At 41.9% G+C, this 19,371-nt stretch overlaps 1 protein-coding gene across 1 annotated transcript in view; it reads left to right on the top strand.

Moving 5' to 3' along the window:
• Window positions 1-19,371, top strand: part of ATP7A (ATPase copper transporting alpha) — a 152,387-nt gene that overhangs the window by 116,582 nt on the left and 16,434 nt on the right. Inside the window, exons 16-18 of the mRNA XM_088445554.1 lie at window positions 2,397-2,579; window positions 3,392-3,596; window positions 15,926-16,072. Of these exons, the coding sequence (XP_088301680.1) occupies window positions 2,397-2,579; window positions 3,392-3,596; window positions 15,926-16,072 (535 nt within the window). The remainder of the gene's footprint in view (window positions 1-2,396; window positions 2,580-3,391; window positions 3,597-15,925; window positions 16,073-19,371) is intronic.

The following is a 19,371-nucleotide window of genomic DNA, read 5'->3' as shown; positions in this document are numbered from 1 at the left end:
CATTAACAGCAGTTTATATGTTCCCTCTTCTTTGCTTTCAGTCACTCCCTTATGCTATTTACAGAGTAATTTCCCTTTTTGTAGTAGATTTTCCCAAAAGTTACCTACTGCCTGCTCCCCCGGCTGTGAGTTATCAGGGTTTTCTGCTGGGACCCATCCTCTTCACTGTTAAGGGTTTATCTGATTCCCATAACTCTGTGCCTGACACGTGAACAGGCTGCAAGACGACAAATTGGTTTCACTGCGATTGTATAAGTGTAAATAAATTGGTGTCATGAGAACAAGGAGGCTAATTTTAAAATTAACAAAACTTAATATAAAAATAAAAAATAATAAAATATGTTGATAAGCATATAAAGTCAGTTAGTCTTAATACAGTTCAATTTTTTTTATAGGAAATAAGTACGATCAGCTAAATTATGATACTCAGGAATGGATTTACATCTGTCTAGAATAAAGGATTTCATAAAATAGGCAGATAAAACTGTACAAACATAAGTGATGGGCATGACTCCCCTTTACTAATACTCAGAGCTAAATGTTGTCTTACTACTGTAACAATTAATGTGTGTGTGTGTGTCTATATATATATATATATATATATATATATATATATATATACATACATACATACACACACACACACTCTCACACACACACACACACATTTTATTTATTTATTTTTTGTATATGTAAATACACATATACCCGGCACTCACATAAAATAATAGCTTGCTATGGTTCCTTCCCAGAGTGCAGCATCACTCAGTATTTCCAAACAAGTAGGGCGGCACTCCGTAGTCTTACAAGCAACTTTTAAGATTTAAACTGCTGTCCCTGATGAAGGGGGGGGGACCACAAAACGTTGGAGTGAATAAAGGACCTTTAAAAGTTGCTTGTAAGACTGAGTGCCGCCCTATTTGTTTGGATATATTGATTGATGCTGCACTCTGGGAAGGAACCATAGCAAGCTATTATTTTTTCCACCGTGAGAGTACCGGGTATATGTGTGTGTATATATGTGTCCAAGTATTATGTGTGTGTAATAAATTAATATATATATATATATATATATATATATTATAGTAAGCAAGAAGAGCGGCACTCTGAGACGGCTATGAAGCAGAAACGTGTGTATTGGGGCTAACGTTTTCAGGGCACCAGCTCCGTCTTCAAGACCAAACACCAGACAAATACAGCAAACATATAACACTTACCCCAACATATATACCCCACTCCCCGCCACGAACTCCCGCTCACCACCGGACTTCGGGGCACCTACCACCAGACAGGCTCATCGCTGCACTTCTGGATCCATTGCTGCTGTTGCCATAGGAACCGCAAGCCTGTGTTCCACTGGCAAGGCTGCCTGTGTTCCATACGTGGACAATACCAGTTCGTTCCGGAACTCAGACTCCTTATTTGTGCTCTATCTATTTCACAGGAAAGGATGGCCGGCCAATAAACAATCATTGGCTAGATGGCTTCGTATGACTATCTCAGGGGCCTAAACATAGGAAGGCCTTTCTGTTTCGGCTTCTGTTGATGCTTATTCTACTCGGGCTGTGGGCCTCTCGTGGGCGGCTCGCTGTTGCGCCTCGGCTGTTCAGCCTTGCAAGGTGGCCACGTAGTCTTCTGCCAGACCTTTGTAAGGTTCTATGCATTGGATACCTTTGCCTCTCAGGATGCTTCCTTTGGGCACCAGATTCTCCTCTCAGCGCAGGAGCTTCCCCACCCTCTGCTTTGGGACATCCCCAAGGTCAACCCTGTGGAGCCCCTATGGACCTTGAAGAAGAAAATGAGCTATAGTAAGAACTTACCCCTGTTATCTCTTTCTTCGAAGTCCACAGGGCATACTCCCTGATGCACCTGGCTTCATATGGGCTGTGTTACTGGTCACCGGTTTAACATCTCCTTCTCCTGTGGGTGTGGTTCTTGAGTGTTCCAGTCTTCTCTGTCTCTCTCTTTCCTCCGCCGGCCTTTGGCTACTTACAAACTGAGATGCCTCTGGCTTGGGGGCAGGGTTATAGGGAGAGTGGACTCAGCACATCCTGGGACCTAAGTGTTGCTAATTTTTTGCACTATTTGTTTTATATGTGAATGTTATTTGCTCCATCGGACACATTTGTGCGGCACACACTATGTGTGATTTTTATGCATTTCTTTTACATATACAGTATACTGAATTTACTTGATGGTCAGGTGACTGAAGATCATTCCTTTTTAAGATAAATTTCTGGATCCTCTCATATTTTTATGCACTTTATGTGGCACTTTATTATTGTTTTTACACTAGTAGATGCTCTTTTATCTCCATTTACTTTAAAAATATATATATTTATTATTTTTTAAAATATATGTGACAAGAAATTAAAGTGTATTTTCTGTTAATTCAGGTGAAGACTATTGTGTTTGATAAGACTGGCACAATCACACATGGCTCACCAGTTGTTATGCAAGTAAAGGTGTTGGTAGAAAGTAACAGGATGCCATCAAATAAACTACTGGCAATTGTGGGCACTGCAGAGAGCAACAGTGAACATCCTCTAGGATCAGCAGTCACAAAGCATTGCAAAGAGGTAAAGAAAATAGGATCTGTATAAAGACTTGAATGATGTCCACTCACATGGAGACCTGGATGTTTGGCAGTGGATTTACCTGGACTGCCCAGATATACTGTACATGTTGTGCAGGAAGTAGAGCAGATTTGTTCTACAATCAGTCTATATGGCTGTTTAATTTGTAGAACATGCCATGCAATCAGCCTATGGTCACAGAATTTTGGCTTGCCAGATCTTCCTAATCTGATCCATATACATTTGATGGAGAGTGCTGGTAGGTGTGGCAGCATACCGTGGTCATTGGCGCTAAGTGTATTTTAAAAATTGTAAAACTATATGTCTGGCTAGCTAGCCATCAGTGCAACATTGGTAATTATATCTCTGGCTTTTGTATGAGGCTGGCGCTGTGGGTGGAGGAAGATAAGAGGATGTCATTTGTATATTTATTAGGTTCAATATAAGTGATATTTCTATTCATATTTGCACTTATGTAAGACCGCTTATATATGTACAGATAACAGGTAATTTTTCACACTGGCGATGGCTACTCAAACTGTTCACTAAGAAGACTACAGGTTCCATGTAGTACATGTGATAACCGTCATTGCTCTGCACAGGAGACCTATGAGTTCTGCCTTATTCTGCAAATATCCTCCATGGCTGCTGAGCTCAATTATTACCCCACATCAATAGGGGATCCATCTTTGGCTGCACAGAGTCACCAAGAACAATAGATAGACTTGTACACACTATATCGGAAAGAAAAGGTTTCCTGTTATGAATTAGATTCTGTTCATTAATTGTCTCGGCTATCTGTTATTTTTTCACAGGTCTTGAGCACGGAGAACCTGGGTACTTGTTCTGATTTCCAGGCAGTGCCGGGATGTGGGGTCAGCTGTAAAGTCAGTAACATTGAGCACCTTTTGTACAGCAGCAACCAGACAACAAACACAAACAGCAAAAATGCCCTATTAGTAGAAATTGATACAAAACACGAGGGCACCGATCTTCCCATCACAGACTTCCACATAGCAAGTAAGGATACATACAAACCGTTTATATCTAGGTCTACAAAAACAGAATATTGTATTGAAGAGTAAATTAGTTCACTGGGTTTAATTTTTGTTTGACTGACCCTTTTAGGGCTCGTACTCAACGACCACAAGCACAGGAAGGTTCCCCTAATATAGGACACTTTTGGGGGTGTGAGGCGGCTCTACAAACTGTTGCTTTTTCTAGCTTTACTGCTAAGATATATCATAAATATCTATGTATTTCACAGCTCCAATACTGTCATTTAGTTTTTTTTTTATTACCAGGTATTTATAAAGTGTACACGTATTTCCGCAGCGCTTTACAGAGAATATTTAGTTATTCATCAGTCCCTGCCCCACTGGAGCTTACTATCTATATTCCCTGTTATATGCGCACACACACATACAGATGTGTTACCATACACTATTGCTGCAGTCACGCCAAATAGCCCCTTGCAGCGCGCCTGGTCCCTTGTGACTATGCTTGTACCAAACATGTTTTTTGCCCAAAACATGACCTGTGACGAAGAAGCACTGATTTATTTGCAGATTGTCTTTTTCACAACACAAAAGCAAAGAAGCAATGTATTTCTGTCATGGGGCACTCACGGATTAATCATATCTGAAACTATAACTTCTAGTGACCCATCAACATTAAAATGTAACTTTTATTAAGTCCTGTAAAATGTTAGGTCAGCGAAATATAAAAAATATATATTGTGAAAAAATAAATGTGCAAGTGAATTAAAACTAGTGTTCTCCACCATAGTCTATTGATACGTAATAAAATGGTCTATATGCTACGCTTTGTATCAGCTTGTTAATTGAATTCATAAATTTAATTCAATACTTGATCCACTGTGCTTATTTATCTTCCTACCATATATTGCTCTTGTCTTGACTGAGTGATGATTACCTAATAATTTTACAAATAATTATAGTATTAACTTATTTCTGGCACATCCAAAATGTATCGAGCTCTCTTGGATTATACTATTCCCATTTGTATACATATACTATAAAACTCTCTGCTCTCTTGCCACAATTGCTAGAGCCAAATGTATTAGGCAGTGTAATACAATAAGTATGTAGGGAATTCTTTCAATCTCTTCTATAACTTGTTGATGGGTCACTAGAAGTTATAGTTTGATATGATTACTCTGTGAGTGCCCCGTGACAGGAATACTTTGCTTCTTTGCTTTAGTGTTGTGATTAATTTTATTGCTGGATGCACCTCCCCTCTTAAGAACTATGACCAACAAATGAACAGAGTAGTGGGAAGGATATTCAATCAAAGAGTGGTTTGTGCAGATACGTTCTTTATAAGATTGTCTTTTTTGCCAGAAAATGCTTCTTTGTCACAACGTGATGCGACCAAGACACACCAGGAGACTGCACTGATGGATTTGATACGCAATACTTTTATATCTGAGTCTGAATCTATATAGGAAGTGCTACGAAGAATTGGACACGTTTTTTTTTTTTTCCATGCCATGTAACGTTGTACTTCATTTACTGACTTGGTCGCACACAGATATACAAGTGTCTCATATCAAATTAATCAGTGCAGTCTCCTTACAGGGGCGGATTGGGGACTAAAAGTAGCCCTGGAAATTTTTTTGGAAGTGGCCTCACATGGGTGGCACCAAATCAACTGTAGGCGGAGCCAACACCAAAGTAGGTAGAATTACTACATCACTATACCTGGAAACATCGGTGCATTGGTGCCCTATTACGACACTGCCGTTGGTGAGGTACCTAGTTAGTAATGGGATCCTGTGTGCAGTTTCTTGGCAGTACCATATATTGCGGCCGAGGTGCGGATTAGAGTGAGAGCAGCGGCATGATGGTCTTCCCTGTCCATGTAGAGTGCGTCTGCCAGGGTCTGGGACAAGAGGAGACAGTCTGATGCCTCCAGAGTCAGGCAGGACCACAGGGGGATAGAGGAAATACCTGGTGTCATAAGGCTCAGGTTCCAGACCCTAAACTCGAATAATACATTGTTACTCTATTAGAGGGTCATTTACTTGGCAGAGTAGGACCACGGATTGGTGGCTAGCCTAGGTCTCTACCCCTGCATTGCCCCAGTGGGCCCTTCATGCCCCATTCCGACACTGGATGCCTCAAAGAGACTGGAGAAGGAGGCACCATAGCAACGTTGCTCACAGTGAGCGCAGAGGTTCAGGCCTGTCCTATGGGAGGAGAATGCCTGGAATTAACCCTCCAATAGCCTTATGTGTCACTGAGCTCCACATATTCCCACAAAAGACTGCCCTTCAGCCCAGCCAGCACCAGGTACAGTGGAAGCTGTTTAGAAGGTACTAATGCTGAAAAGACCGTAATGTAACAATGAGTACTGATAGTGTCAGGCACATCTAACACCATATTTGCTAAAGAAGGGGCAAATAATATGTAAAAGCAGCCTAACCCTGACTTCAATTAGAAAATATATGTTTAAACCTATTATGGCACTCACCTAATAATATAAGGATTGTTTGCAGGAACTGAAAATTTGTATGTATGAAAAATGTTATACTGTATATTTATTGATAAACAAACATAAAACAATTCATGAATATAAATGGATAAAACAGACATATACTATTATCAAATCAATAAAATTCAATTAAAACCTTTGTGCAACCACTCATAATCTCCATGCAAGTGGAAATTGTACCAATAATTATCCATTTAGGGTGTCCGTAGCCGCTGTGGCAGAGGTTTCTGTTAAATTAGACCATTCCTCCTGTTTTTCCAATATTATTGTTAAAGGTCCAGAAAGTGGTTACAAAGTGTCCAGGTTCTAATGGAAATGTTACAAAGTTTAGCACTTGTAGCTCTCTATCCAAGCAGTAAGTCTGAAGTGTCTTAAGTTGTTAATATTCCTCATCTGCGGCCCCTGGTCATCTGGGTCGGTGTTGGGGCGTGTCAAATGCTTTTCGCATGTTAGTTGCGTACGTGCTTCGTCAGGGACTCTAATCTTGGGCTATCTGTGAAGTGTATTTATAGGGATGCTGTAGGTGTCCTTAATTGGTTGAAGTGTTGCATTCTTGATTGGGCTGTCAATCTTCATTAGCCCCTGAGTTGCTGTTCTGTTTGTATGGAAGTTAGCTGTGTGGGTTCTTTGTTAATTAGGCTGTCAAAGCACTTAATTGGGTTGTCAATCTTCATTAATCCATCAGGTTGCTGTTCTGTTTATTTGGAAGTTTCATATTAACATGGGGCAGTGTACCAATTTTAAAAAGGGAAGGAGGAATAAAGATAAATATTTATATAAGGCTAAAAAAAAAGATATAAATTGTAAAATATTTAACATAAAAAATGGTACTATTGAACGTACTTTAAAACTAATTTTGATAAATGAATGAAATAAATGAATGTTAATCCTAATTAAGTGGGTTAAGGTGCTAGATATTGCCTTGTTATATTGGACACTTTGTTCCATGTTCTCTTGTATATGTTAGGGGCTTTCATAATTATTGTCCTATATCTCTTATAGTGATATTAAAATTATTATCACTCTCTTTTTTACTTCTTCCCTTTTCATGCCTGTTCCTTTAAGACTTGTTTCTTCTATTACACTCATTTGTGTTCTTCAATCACTGTGAGGGTTGGTGTCCATATTGAGCTTTCCAAATGGGATTATTACAATACCTAAAGTTCCTGAGGGGTTCCCCTTCTCAGTACTTGTTAGGTCCTGCCCTGCTTCACTTCCAAGGTCCAAACCAGGGGGGTTTGATTGTAAATATTCCCTTGAGGTTTAGTGTGGTTTCCCCTTTCCTTCAATCCCTTCACCAAATGGAGAGTTATCTTCTTAGTCTTTTAGGAAACTTGACAATTTAAAGTCGATGTTTAGGCCTTTCGGTGCAGATATCTTTAGATTATATATCCAACAGCTTTCTTCATTTGACATCAGCTCCAAGTAATTCTCTCCTCTACAAGGGGTCTTGACTTTTTGTATCGCAATAAACGGTAGTTGTCCTGGATCGTGACCATGTATTTTCCTAAAATGGTCTGAGACACTGTGCATTTCTATTTCTTTTGTGATATTCCTCATATGTTCTGGGACTCTTTTATACTGAAGTTTCTCATGATGCGGCCTACATATTGTAGGCCACACAGACATGTAAGTAGATATGACTCCTTTGCTGTCACAGGTAAGTTTCTCCTCAATATTGAAGTCTTCTTTTGTGCTGTGTAATGTGAAGTTGGTTAATGATGTCATATTCTTACTCTTTTTGCAAGCTTTGCATGTCTTACAGTAATAAAAACCGGATTTCTTGTCTGTCATCCAGTTGGAATGGTTTTCTTTGTGCTCTTTTATTTTTGAAATATAGCTTTGGACAAGTTCTGTTTTTATACTTCGTGCTCTTCTAAAGATGATATTAGGTTTATCCTCTAGGATACCTTTCAAAACGTCGACTTTTAAAAGAATTGGCCAATGTTTTTTTAATAATCCTAGTTATTTCATTATGTTGATTGTTGTATTGTGTTATGAACAGAGGTTGTCTTTTGTTCTCGCTTTCTTCCTTCTTTTTATATCTTAGAAGTTCACCTCTGTCTGTTTTGGCTGCTATTTTTAAAGCCTTCTCTATTGATTCTTCATCGTATTCTTTCTCTAGGAATCGTTTTTTTATATCTAATGCTTGTGTTTCGAAATCTGTTTTTTGAGCAGTTTCTACGCTGCCTTTTAATTGTCCTGTGGGGATACTCTTAATCAAGTTTTTGTGTGATGATAACTTTTATTCCCCCAACAAGTAATTGCAGTCGACTGGTTTGAAGAAGGTTTTTGTGTGAATTTTATTTTCTTCTATAAAAATGGTAAGAGCTAGTAAATCTATTGATTGCTTGCTCGATGTTCCAGTGAATTCCAGATTGAGTTGGTTTAGATTTATATACTCTGTGAATACTCCCAAGTTCTTCTGGTGTTCCTCCCCAAATCATTAGTATATCATCTATATACCTCTTCCAAATTATGATTTTTATCTCTCTGGGGATGATTGTTCCATATCTTCTTTGACTCCCAGTTACTCACAAACAGGATCGCGTAGCTAGGGGAAAATTTCCTCCCCATAGCTGTTCCGCAAACCTGTTTATGATAGGAGTCACCGAACCAGAAGTAATTGTGGTTCAATATGAACCTAATCCCTTTAAGGATAAACTTGATTTGCTTTTCTGGCATTTCGCATTCCTTCTCCAGAATTGTTTTGATTACTTCACATCCATCTTCATGTCCGATGCAAGTATGCAAAGACTTTACATCATAAGAGACCAGAGTATATTCTTTTTTTTCCATTCTATCTTCTTTAGAGTTTCTAATGTCTGGGTGGTGTCCTTTTAAATGAATTGGTTGAATGATTACTGAGGGTTGTAGTATTCACTCAATGTATTCGGACAGATTGGTGGTAAGTGATCCGATTCCTGATACTATGAGACGTCCCGGTGGGTTCTCTTGATTTGTGTGTACCTATTGGCAAAAAGTAAAACACAAATGTCCTTGGAAATTGTTGTCTAATATATTGGTATTCAGATTTATTTAATATTCCTTCTCTTCGCCCTTCATTGCTCAGATCTTCCATTTCTTTTTGGTACGTTCCTATCGGGTCTGATTTCAGGGGTTCAGAAGTTTTTTTTTTTTTTTTTTTTTATCTGATAAATCATAGGGCCTCTATATCATACTTTATCTTATCCATGATGACCATATCCCCTCCTTTGTCTGCCGGCTTGTGTTTTGGGTAGAAATTAGATTTTTCTTTCAGATCCGTATGTGTAAATATATAATTTTGTTCTGCTTCTTTTTCTTGTTTATCATTCTTATGTTGTTGGAAAAACTTCTTTAGGGTCATTTTTCTTATATACTTCTGTAGGTCGATGTACATGTTGAAACTATCCATATCTCTAGATGGAGCAAATATAAGGCCTTTTTTAATTATATTCATTTTAGCGGAGTGCATCGGCCACTTTTCATGTTTTGGATCTGGATCTTTCGTGTTTTGGATCTGGATTGGTTTTGGCGAAACCACCCTTCCGGGTTCTGGGTTTTGTGTTTTGGATCTGTATTTTTTGGGAAAAAAGCATAAAAACAGCTAAAATCACAGAATTGTTTTTTTTTTTTTGTTCCTACGCTATTATTAACCTCAATAACATTAATTTCCACTCATTTCCAGTTTATTCTGAACACTTTACACCTCACAATATTGTTTTTAGGCCAAAAGGTTGCACCGAGGTAGCTGGATTACTATGCTAAGCGACACAAGTGGGCGGCACAAACAGGTGCCCCATCTAGGAGTGCCACTGCAGTGGCAGATTGGATGAGAGTTTGAAAAACTAGGCCCCAAAGAGTATATACTGCAAAGAAAAAAAAAAGAGATGCAAGATGGAATTGTCCTTGGGCCCTCCCACCCACCTTTATGTTGAATAAAAGGTCATGCATACTTTAACAAATCAATCATTTCAGCGCCAGGGTCTGCCACACGACTGTGGCTGAAATGATTGGTTCGTTTGGGCCCCCACAAAACAAGCTGGCATTTAATCTGTCCCTGCATAAACTGGCTCTACGGAGTCAAGATGTCGTCCTCATCCTTCTCATCCACCGATTCCTCAACCTTTTCAGTGTTGTCCTCATCATCACAGAGTATTAGTTCATCCCCACTGGAATCCACCACCACAGGTCCCTCTGTACTTTCTGGAGGTTGGTCTTCCTGGAAGAATTGATAATTAATTTTGATCAACATCATCTTCTCTACTTTTTGTGGAAGCAACCTCCTATGCCTTTTGCTGACAAGGTTCCCGGCTGCACTAAAAACTCTTTCGGCGTACACACTGGAGGGGGGGCAACTTAGGTAAAATAGAGCCAGTTTGTACAGGGGCCTCCAAATTGCCTCTTTTTCCTGCCAGTACAGGTACGGACTGTCTGACATGCCTACTTGGATGCTGTCACTAATGTAATCCTCCACCATTCTGTCAGTGGTGACAGTATCAAAATGCAGTGACAGTAGGCATTGTCAGAAATTGTTGGCAGGTCCTTCAGTCCGGACCAGATGTCCAAACCCTCCCTTGACTTACGACACAGGCGCACGCTTGGCGCTGCTACTTTGTTGATGCACGTGCGGCTACAGTGCACACAAACAGAAAAAAAAAATAATTTTTTATTTTGCACTTGAGAGGAGCACTCCTGATGGACAGAGCACCCCCTGGACAACACTATAGCACCACTTCAGGACTACAGGCTTTATGGGACACTGCACAACACAGCCCAGCCAGCCCCTATGGACTTTGGAGTGGACACAGCCCTATGGACAACAGCAGCACAACTCCCACCCTCCCTCTTCACTGTCCACAGCCGGAGTGAAAAATACGCCGTCGCGGGGACCTTTTTATAGAATCCAAAACCTGCGAGATCCGACAGCGGGATGATGACTGCCTCGATTTCAGGTCCGAGTCAGGCGGGAAAGCCCGAGCCTGACTCTGTTCCCGCCTCGGATTATGGTTCGGATTTCAGAAATCCGAACCCGCTCATCCCTAATTCATTTCTGTATCTGTAAGGTTGTGTTGGCTAAGGTTGTAAATGCCTGCAATATTTATTTCCTCTTTATCTTCTTTGTTTTTTTGTGGGTTGTTGGAATTCTTCCTCCTCTGTTTCCTCCTCTGACCTTCCTGAATTTCTGAGTTGCTGTTTTTTTTAACCCTGACCTCAGCCTAACCCTAACTGCAGCCTAATCCTTACACTACCCTAACTGCAGCCTAATCCTAACTCCCCCTAACTGCTGACCTAACCCTATCCGCAGCCTAAACCTAACTCTGCACTAACTGCATCCTAATCCTATACCCTACCCTAACTACAGCCTATCCCTAACCTAACTACAACCTAACCCTGACTGTATCTTAACCCTAATCGAATCCTAATCCTCACACTACCCTAACTGCAGCCTATCCTTAGCCTTATACGTTGTCGACATTCTGGCTGTTGACATTCTAAAGATCAGCATGATGACTATGTAACCTCCAGTGCTCTTCATTTCCAATATATAGCTACTTCATATTATTACTATCTCATAAGTGTAGCATGGTTAGAAACTTACCTTTAATATGCAGAAACAGGATCCACTTGTACTGTAGCTCCCACCCAAGCTGAGGCTGTGTCGGTGTCTGGAAGGTCATGATGAGGCTTCACTCTTCCCTCTTTCAGTGTTCATTTACTGTTAAAGTTGAAGTGGAGTGCCACGCTGGGGGTTGGGAGTTTGGAGCTTTCAGGGGAGAGAGCAGGAACAAGGTACCAGTGTGGGGAGAGTCGGGGGTGCAGCAGATGGGGTGAAGGGTGGTTGGAGCTGTGAGAGGAGAGAGCAGGAGCAGGGAACCTGTATGGGGGAGGAGGGAGCCACGGATGTCAGGAGGGAATGTATGTGGTGCAGCGGATGTCAGGAGGGAGTTAGTAGCTGTGAGCATAGCAGGGAACCTGTGGGGGACAGGGGGTCGAGCAAAGCTGCTGATGTCAGGAGGGAGTTAGGCTGCCTGGTCTCTCCTTTCACAGCACCTATGTGGGGGGTCGGGGGAGTGCCGCGAATGTCAAGAGGAAGTTAAGAGTAGTGAGAGGAGAGAGCAGGACAGGGAACCTGTGTTAGAGAGTGGGGTGCCGCAGATGTCAGGAAGGAGTTTGGAGCTATGGAAAGAGCAGGGCAGGGTACATGTGTGGGGAAGGGGACTGGGGGGGGGGGGTGCTGTGGATGTCAGGAGGGAGTTGGGAGCTGTGGCAGGGAACCTGTGTGGGGGAGGAGCTGCTGTGTGTTGGCCCTGCACATTTCTGTCAGGGTGTTTGTAAGGTGCTAAACAGGTGAATGGTGGACCTCGGTCTCGTGAGAGAGCTCCACCTAGCCATGAGCCTGTGAAAATAGCCGGCGGGCTTCCAATGGCTGTCAGAAAAAAAATATTGACGAGCTACTGGGGGCGGGGCAACATTCACAGTCCGATCGGCCTCCCGGGAAACCTCCCAGTGACTTTAATGGCCAATCCGCCCCTGTCTCCTTGTGTGTCTTAGTTGCATTGGTTGTGACAAAGAAGCATTTTCAGGCGAAAAAGACTATTTACACAAGCAGAGTTGCAAGGAACCTGGCGGCTCACTCATTCCCGTTGTCTTGCACCATATGGTGTACTGAGGCTAGATGTATGAGGACACATCTGTACACACTAGGGCTAATATTTTGTTGGGAGGCAATAGAGCTAACCATTAAACCAGGGATGTAGCCAGAATGTTGTGAGCCCGATAGCAACATTTTGAAGGGCACAAGTAAAATGTTTCTGATGACTGAAGTACTATGTGGATAACGCTATATTTTCTTTTGTCCACTTATTATTTTTTTTTCTTTACCAAACTAAAGATATTTTTTTCTACAGTATTACATGATTCACTGTTGAGGGTTTTCTCACCCTTTTGCTGAGGTCATTTTTTCACATTTGCGCTAGTCACATTCCAACATCAATATCAAGGATTTTTGTTATGCCGTACCCACACAAATTACACTGTTTTTTTTTTTTTTGTTTAGAAGTTTGTATTTTAAGAAAATATAATTTGTTTGATTTACTCATTCTAAAAATTTTTTTTTTCTTTTAACATAAATGGCAAGAAAAAAACAAAAGCAAACATGATTTTTTTGTTTTATAAGAAAAATTTTAATTTTCAAAATAGTAAAATGCATTTTTTTTCAAAAATTTTTTTTGTCTCTATTTAAATGCTTCCTGTGTGTAGGGAGAATATGGAAGCCCAACAAGGCTTATAACAACTAATGGGGCACATCATTTGAAAGAGTCCCCTCCCCTCTTCCAAAACAGAGTGCCCCCATGTGTGTGTGGGTCACTATAGGGGAGATAGGGCACCTACCCCAATCTATGGAGAACTATTGTTTTCTGTAGCACTGGGTGAAATTGTCTGGTGGACTTCCCATTTATAGATGCAATTATGGTTGTGATAAGGCACGTGGTGCCCTCCCACCCATATACTGAAAACATCTGTTTTCCATAAAACATTAATTGCCTGGTGATCACCTGACAATAGCAAGTAGGCCACATAATTTGAAAGTAAGGACGTCCCGCTTTCAAATATGGGTGCCCATTTGATTGCAGGCATCATTATGGGGAGTGAAAAGACACGCAATGCCCTCCCCTCTAAACATACATTTTCTGTAGCATGGGGTGACATTGCATCACCAGGTTATATGTACTAAGGGGTCCCATCATTTGAATGCTGCACCCCCTTTTTTCTAAAATAGGTGCCCCTTATTTATTTGTAGCCATGTTGGGGGATATCTTCCCAATGCTTGGACTACATTATTTTTCTGTAATGCAGGGGTTAGTGCCTGTGGAGCAGTGTGATCACCAGACATTAACTTTTAAGTGGACACACCGTTTGAAGGAGGGGACTCCTCTCTTTCAACCAGGGTGTCCCCATCTTTGTAGGTGGTGGAGTTTGGGGAGTTAGAGACTCAAAGTCCCTCCTCTCACCAATTTAATTTATTTTATTTATTTTTCTTCAAAATTGATGTCCGCTTGCATGCGCGCACCAATCTTACTTCCCAACGCGATCCAGCAGCTGCCGGGTGTCCCCATCGGTCGTTGGGACCAGTGGGGCACAGGTACAATAGGTTTTCTAGGTTTAATTTGCACCTCGCTGCAGAGGACGAGTGGGGCTTGCCCTCCGCAGTCTTGCTGTATAAACGGAAGATGAACCCCACTCTTCCTCCGGAGTGTAGTGGTGAATAAGGTCTGTGTATAAAAACCATGTGGAAGTGAGAGCTTCATGAATACGTTTTTAAATATGAGTGTTGCAAATAAGTATTACATTCACTAGGCACTAAAATATTGCCATGATCTTATACCACTGTGCATCTTTTACTCACTGTTTCTCCCAACCAGGGGCATCCAAACCTTTTTTTTTTCTAGTGTCATATTAAGAAAATGACACTGGATGGATGGCCACAATTTTTTTTTTTCTCCCATTTAGCCTCTCAACAATTAGGTAAAGGTCTTTGTTACACAACTCTTATTTTAAGAAACACTAAAACTAATAAAAATATCTTCAAATAAATATTTATGGATGATTTTAAATTTGCTCACTGCTATGAGATGCATAATATGCCACACAGCAGTGTCTTCAATTCATAATATGCCACACAGCAGTGTCTCCAATTCATAATATGCCACACAGCAGTGTCTTCAATTCCAGTAGTCCATCTTCTTACCAAGAAATTTTTTATGTAAGGACTTCCTTAATATATTTATTTATATACGTGTCTGCGTCATTGGAGGAAATATTTCTTGTTTTATACTTGTCTTATGAAGGTATTGTGAGGAATCTTCATGTTCCTCTGAGGCTGCGCCACGTGACTGTTATTTTATTAAGTTGCTCAGTAATGAAAATAAAGAGTCCACCCAATACAGTGTATTGTAAACCGCATTACAAACTTAATGGGGAATCACCTATGGGCGGTTAAAGTATCTAATGTGTTTATATTAAGGCAATGTTCTCATCATAGTTTTAAATTATTATTTTTTTGATGCATGGTTTGAGATTAAACAGTTCCATAGCAGTCATTTCTCAGATTGTGGCTTGTTCCTTATTAGGTTTCATGAACAACCTGGTGTTTCTTACCCCCATGGTATATTTAGAATGGGAATGTAGATAGCCCTTAGACTGTGATTGTAGTTTGCTGGTCACTGTGAGGATTGGACTGATTTTAAACATTGGTTATTTGGTTGTCGGTACAATGATTATTAATCGTACATGCCATGTAAAAAATAAGAAGTCACTATTTGAGAGCTGTGCATTCTACTTTCACCTGCTGAAGAAAGCAGAGCAGGACAGTGTTCCCTGAGATGCTGAGTGATTTTAGGCTTAGGTTACCTTTTGTGCCATAGACATGCTGATGTAGTTATGCTTTAGAACAGCAATTCCCAAATTCAACCCTCAAAGCCCCCTAACAGCACAGGCTTTAAGGAAATTCATACTTGAGCACAGATGGTTAAATCAAAATTTATTAAATCACCTGTACTCAAGCAGTGATGGCATTAAAATCAGAACTGTTAGGGACTTTGAGGACCAAGTATGGGAAATACTGTTTTAGAAAATATTCATTATTTTCTATTTGGTGTTTACTGAGAAACTATTTGGTGTTTACTGAGAAACATTATTTTCTATTTGGTGTTTACTGCAACCATTCATATAATTTGGGAAGAGTAATAATTATACATGGTATATATTTTTAAAAAGGTACTGCTAGTTAATTTCCTTTTATTGCTATAAGTTATCATGTCCGTTATTATACATCTTGCTTTGTGCAGCCTCCTCCCCGGCTCAGACATACTCCGTCTTGATTGGGAACCGTGAGTGGATGAACAGAAATTTCCTGACCCTGAAAAGTGAGACTGATGTACTCATGACTGAGCATGAGAAGAGAGGTCGTACAGCTGTCCTGGTTGCTGTTGATGGTAAATATGAACTGCAGGGTCGTCCTATTTTTATGGTGTTTTCTATTTTTTTTGGATTACTCTAAACTCTGAGTATGCATTATGCTTTCATTTGTGTGCTGTCCAGTATGAATAAATCATCTTTCCTCTGAGTAGGCATTGCAGCACGTTAAACACCGGCTACTGGTAAGCAATATGTTTATTCATCCACTAGGGGACACTGGAGCATAGACAGTAGGGTATAGACGGTGGTTGAGTAGAGCCTGGCACTTTAAATAATTTAGAAGTGTGACTGGCTCCTCCCCCTCTATGCCCCATCAGCCCCAGTTTTAGAAATGTGCCCGAGAGAGCCTGTGCACATTAGTCTTTCTCCAGCCTTTAAGTAATATATATAATATATATAATTTTTTTTTTTTTTTTTATACAAGAGCATCTTTTAAATACCTGAATTCAAGCATACCTGGTACTATCCTGCTGAGGAAACTGGCAATACCCAAAGGCAGAGAAACATGTCAAGGACCATGTTATGCTGATTATCGTACCTGTATGGAGCACCTTAAGCCTGCACTATAGAGCTGCAATATTCCTGCCTCCAATAAAACAGAGCCCCAGCTGCGTTCTCCCTCCCCTACACAGATTTATATACAGCAAATATACCCGGAGCAACTACAATCGCCGATACCCGGCTGGATATGAGTGAGTAATAACTAGTGCTAAAACGGGGCCCTGTCTTCATGTATTTATACTGCTCATTATCTTGTAATCGTGTACGGGGAGATTGAGCATAACGCAATTGTGGTGGCTATCTTGTGTAATAGCAACAGTGACTGTCAGATTGTGGAGCTGCAAATCTATATTGCTCACAGCAGCAAAAGGAAACAGATTGCTGATTCTTTCTGGCTTATTACATATTTCTAAAGTTCGTAAAGGACTACGCCCTGCCAGGTTTCTATCCTGTGTAACACTAACAGTGACTGTCAGACTGTGGAGTTACAAAATTACACTGCTACCAGGAACATAAGGAAATATATTGCTGACTCTTTTTGGCTCATTGCAAACATATAAAGTTCTAAAAGGACAATGCTCTGACCAGATATATAATTGTTTATTTTATATGTGTGTATTATATACTGTTGAATTTTTATATACATGTTTATATTTTATTAACTTGTATGAAATATATAAACTGCGCTCTGTAATACCCAGTGATAGGTTTATTTCTTTACTGTGGCAGTCTGCCTGCTACGTGGGAGCCACCGGGAAGGGAGTCACCATGGCTACTGCAGCCTCTGTCTGGCGTCCCTGGAGGGTGGGCTTCAACATCTCCCAAGGGAGAACACAATTGAGTCACCAGACTCAGCGGGGGGCCATCACAGTTTACGGAGGCTAGTGTCCGGGTCCCCCTCGCGCCAGGGCATCCCGGACGGAGCAATGGTAAGTATGACTATCACCCCTGACTAGCAGGCGTGGCATGTCAAATTGCTTTGCAGTGTGACGGCCGTGGCTGTCACACGCAGAGCGCTGACCATTGCTGTCCCTATATTATCACAGGAGGATAGCTGATTCCCGCTGCTCCCAAGAGAGTAATATATATCGCTAGACAACCCAGAGCAGCGTTGGTAGACCACCGGAGTCACGCCACCTTCTAGTAAGGCATCTTATTGAAGCAAGCTGCTATAGCTAGTAGCTCTATTAACAAACATTACAACCTTGCCTGCCTCATTACCAGCCAGAGCTAGCTACAATACACTGGCTGGATAATTGGGAAAAAATGGGGGGCGGGGCTTAGCAGATCTCCTGCAACCCCGCTCAGGGACCAGGCACATGCCATTAGGGATGGGCAGAACGATTCACTACACTGAGTTGAGCCACATGGCTCAACTCAGTGAAGTGTCTCGAGTCAGTGTCTCGAGACACGACTCTTTAGGTAGTGCAGTGCTGTAGCCAGCAGGGGAGCCAGTGACTCAGAGTGAGTCGCTGACAGCTCCGCCCCCCGCAGCCGAGCACTACAGCTCAGGGTTCTCACTGACTCTCCTGAGTCAGTGCATTTCCCTGAGCCCTGGCAGTAGCTGCACGACTCAGAGTGAGTCACTACCAGCTCCGCCCCCCCCCCCGCAGCCCAGCACTACAGCTCAGGGTTCTCACTGACTCTCCTGAGTCAGTGCATTTCCCCGAGCCCTGGCAGTAGCTGCACGACTCAGAGTGAGTCACTGACAGCTCCGCCCCCCGCAGCCCAGCACTACAGCTCAGGGTTCTCACTGACTCAGGAGAATTAGTGCACTGCCCTGAGCCCTGGCAGTAGCTGCACGACTCAGAGTGAGTCACTGACAGCTCGCCCCCTACACTGCTGATCTGACACAGTGCACAGAAGTATAATCAGGTCGGATCAGCAGTGTAGGGGGCGGAGCTGGCACTCACTCTAGCTGCCACTGACAGAGAGGCTAGGGGATGTGGGTGTCTCGACTCATCAAACACTGAGTGACTTGAATCATTCACTCATCTGACTGATTCGAGTCAGTGTATTGAGACACTCACTCACTAGCCATCTCTACGCGCCATCTTCTCCCTGCCACCTTAGTCTCACCCAGTCACCAGCGGGCGGCAGGGGGCCAGATGAAGGCTTGCAGGCGGGGCCGGTACATTAGCACAGACAGCACAGCACGAGGACCCGCGGGAGTATATTTAGCAGTCAACACGCTCCCTGTGGGCTTATTAAAGCGTGGTCCCGCCATTTTATAAAGTTCCAAAGAGTTTTCTAAGGGCGGGCACCTCAGGCTGCTATAGCTAGCAGATCTATTAGTTCCCCATAAGAGCTGGTCTTCCCGGCACAGGGGGGGTGGCGGCTAGGGGCGGGAAGCGACTGTATTATACTGGGACTCCTCTGGGCTCTGCAACAGTTGGATCTGCTACGCTGGACACCTTGATTCGATCACAAGTCGTCCAAGCGAGTATGTTCCAATTAGTTCTGGTTCTGTTTTAGACCCAGACTCTCCATCTTGTGCAGCTTCACAAATGTCCTCCTGGTGTTCTGGCTTGAAGGAGTAGGGTACCTGCATTACTCTTCTTCTGAAAGGGTCATTAGGGTCCTCGCTCTACCGGTGTGGCGGTTGAGGCCGTGATCCTTCTTTGCTAGGATGTCCCGGTTGTTTTTTTCCTATTATGTTTGGGCCAGAAAGCTGGTGTCTTCTACATACTTCTGTCATGTTTGGGAGTCTTCTGTCGTTTGGTGTGCATGCTATGGTTTGCCTCACTGCTGCTGCTGGGTTTTTCGTGTTTCTTCTAGGCGAAGTGTACGCTGGTACTCGCCTGGGATTGCTGCA

This window comes from Taudactylus pleione, unplaced genomic scaffold (genome assembly GCF_031769625.1).
Source record: "Taudactylus pleione unplaced genomic scaffold, aTauple2 ptg000381l, whole genome shotgun sequence".
NCBI lineage: Eukaryota > Metazoa > Chordata > Amphibia > Anura > Myobatrachidae > Taudactylus > Taudactylus pleione.
This window is presented reverse-complemented; position numbering and strand designations above follow the sequence as displayed.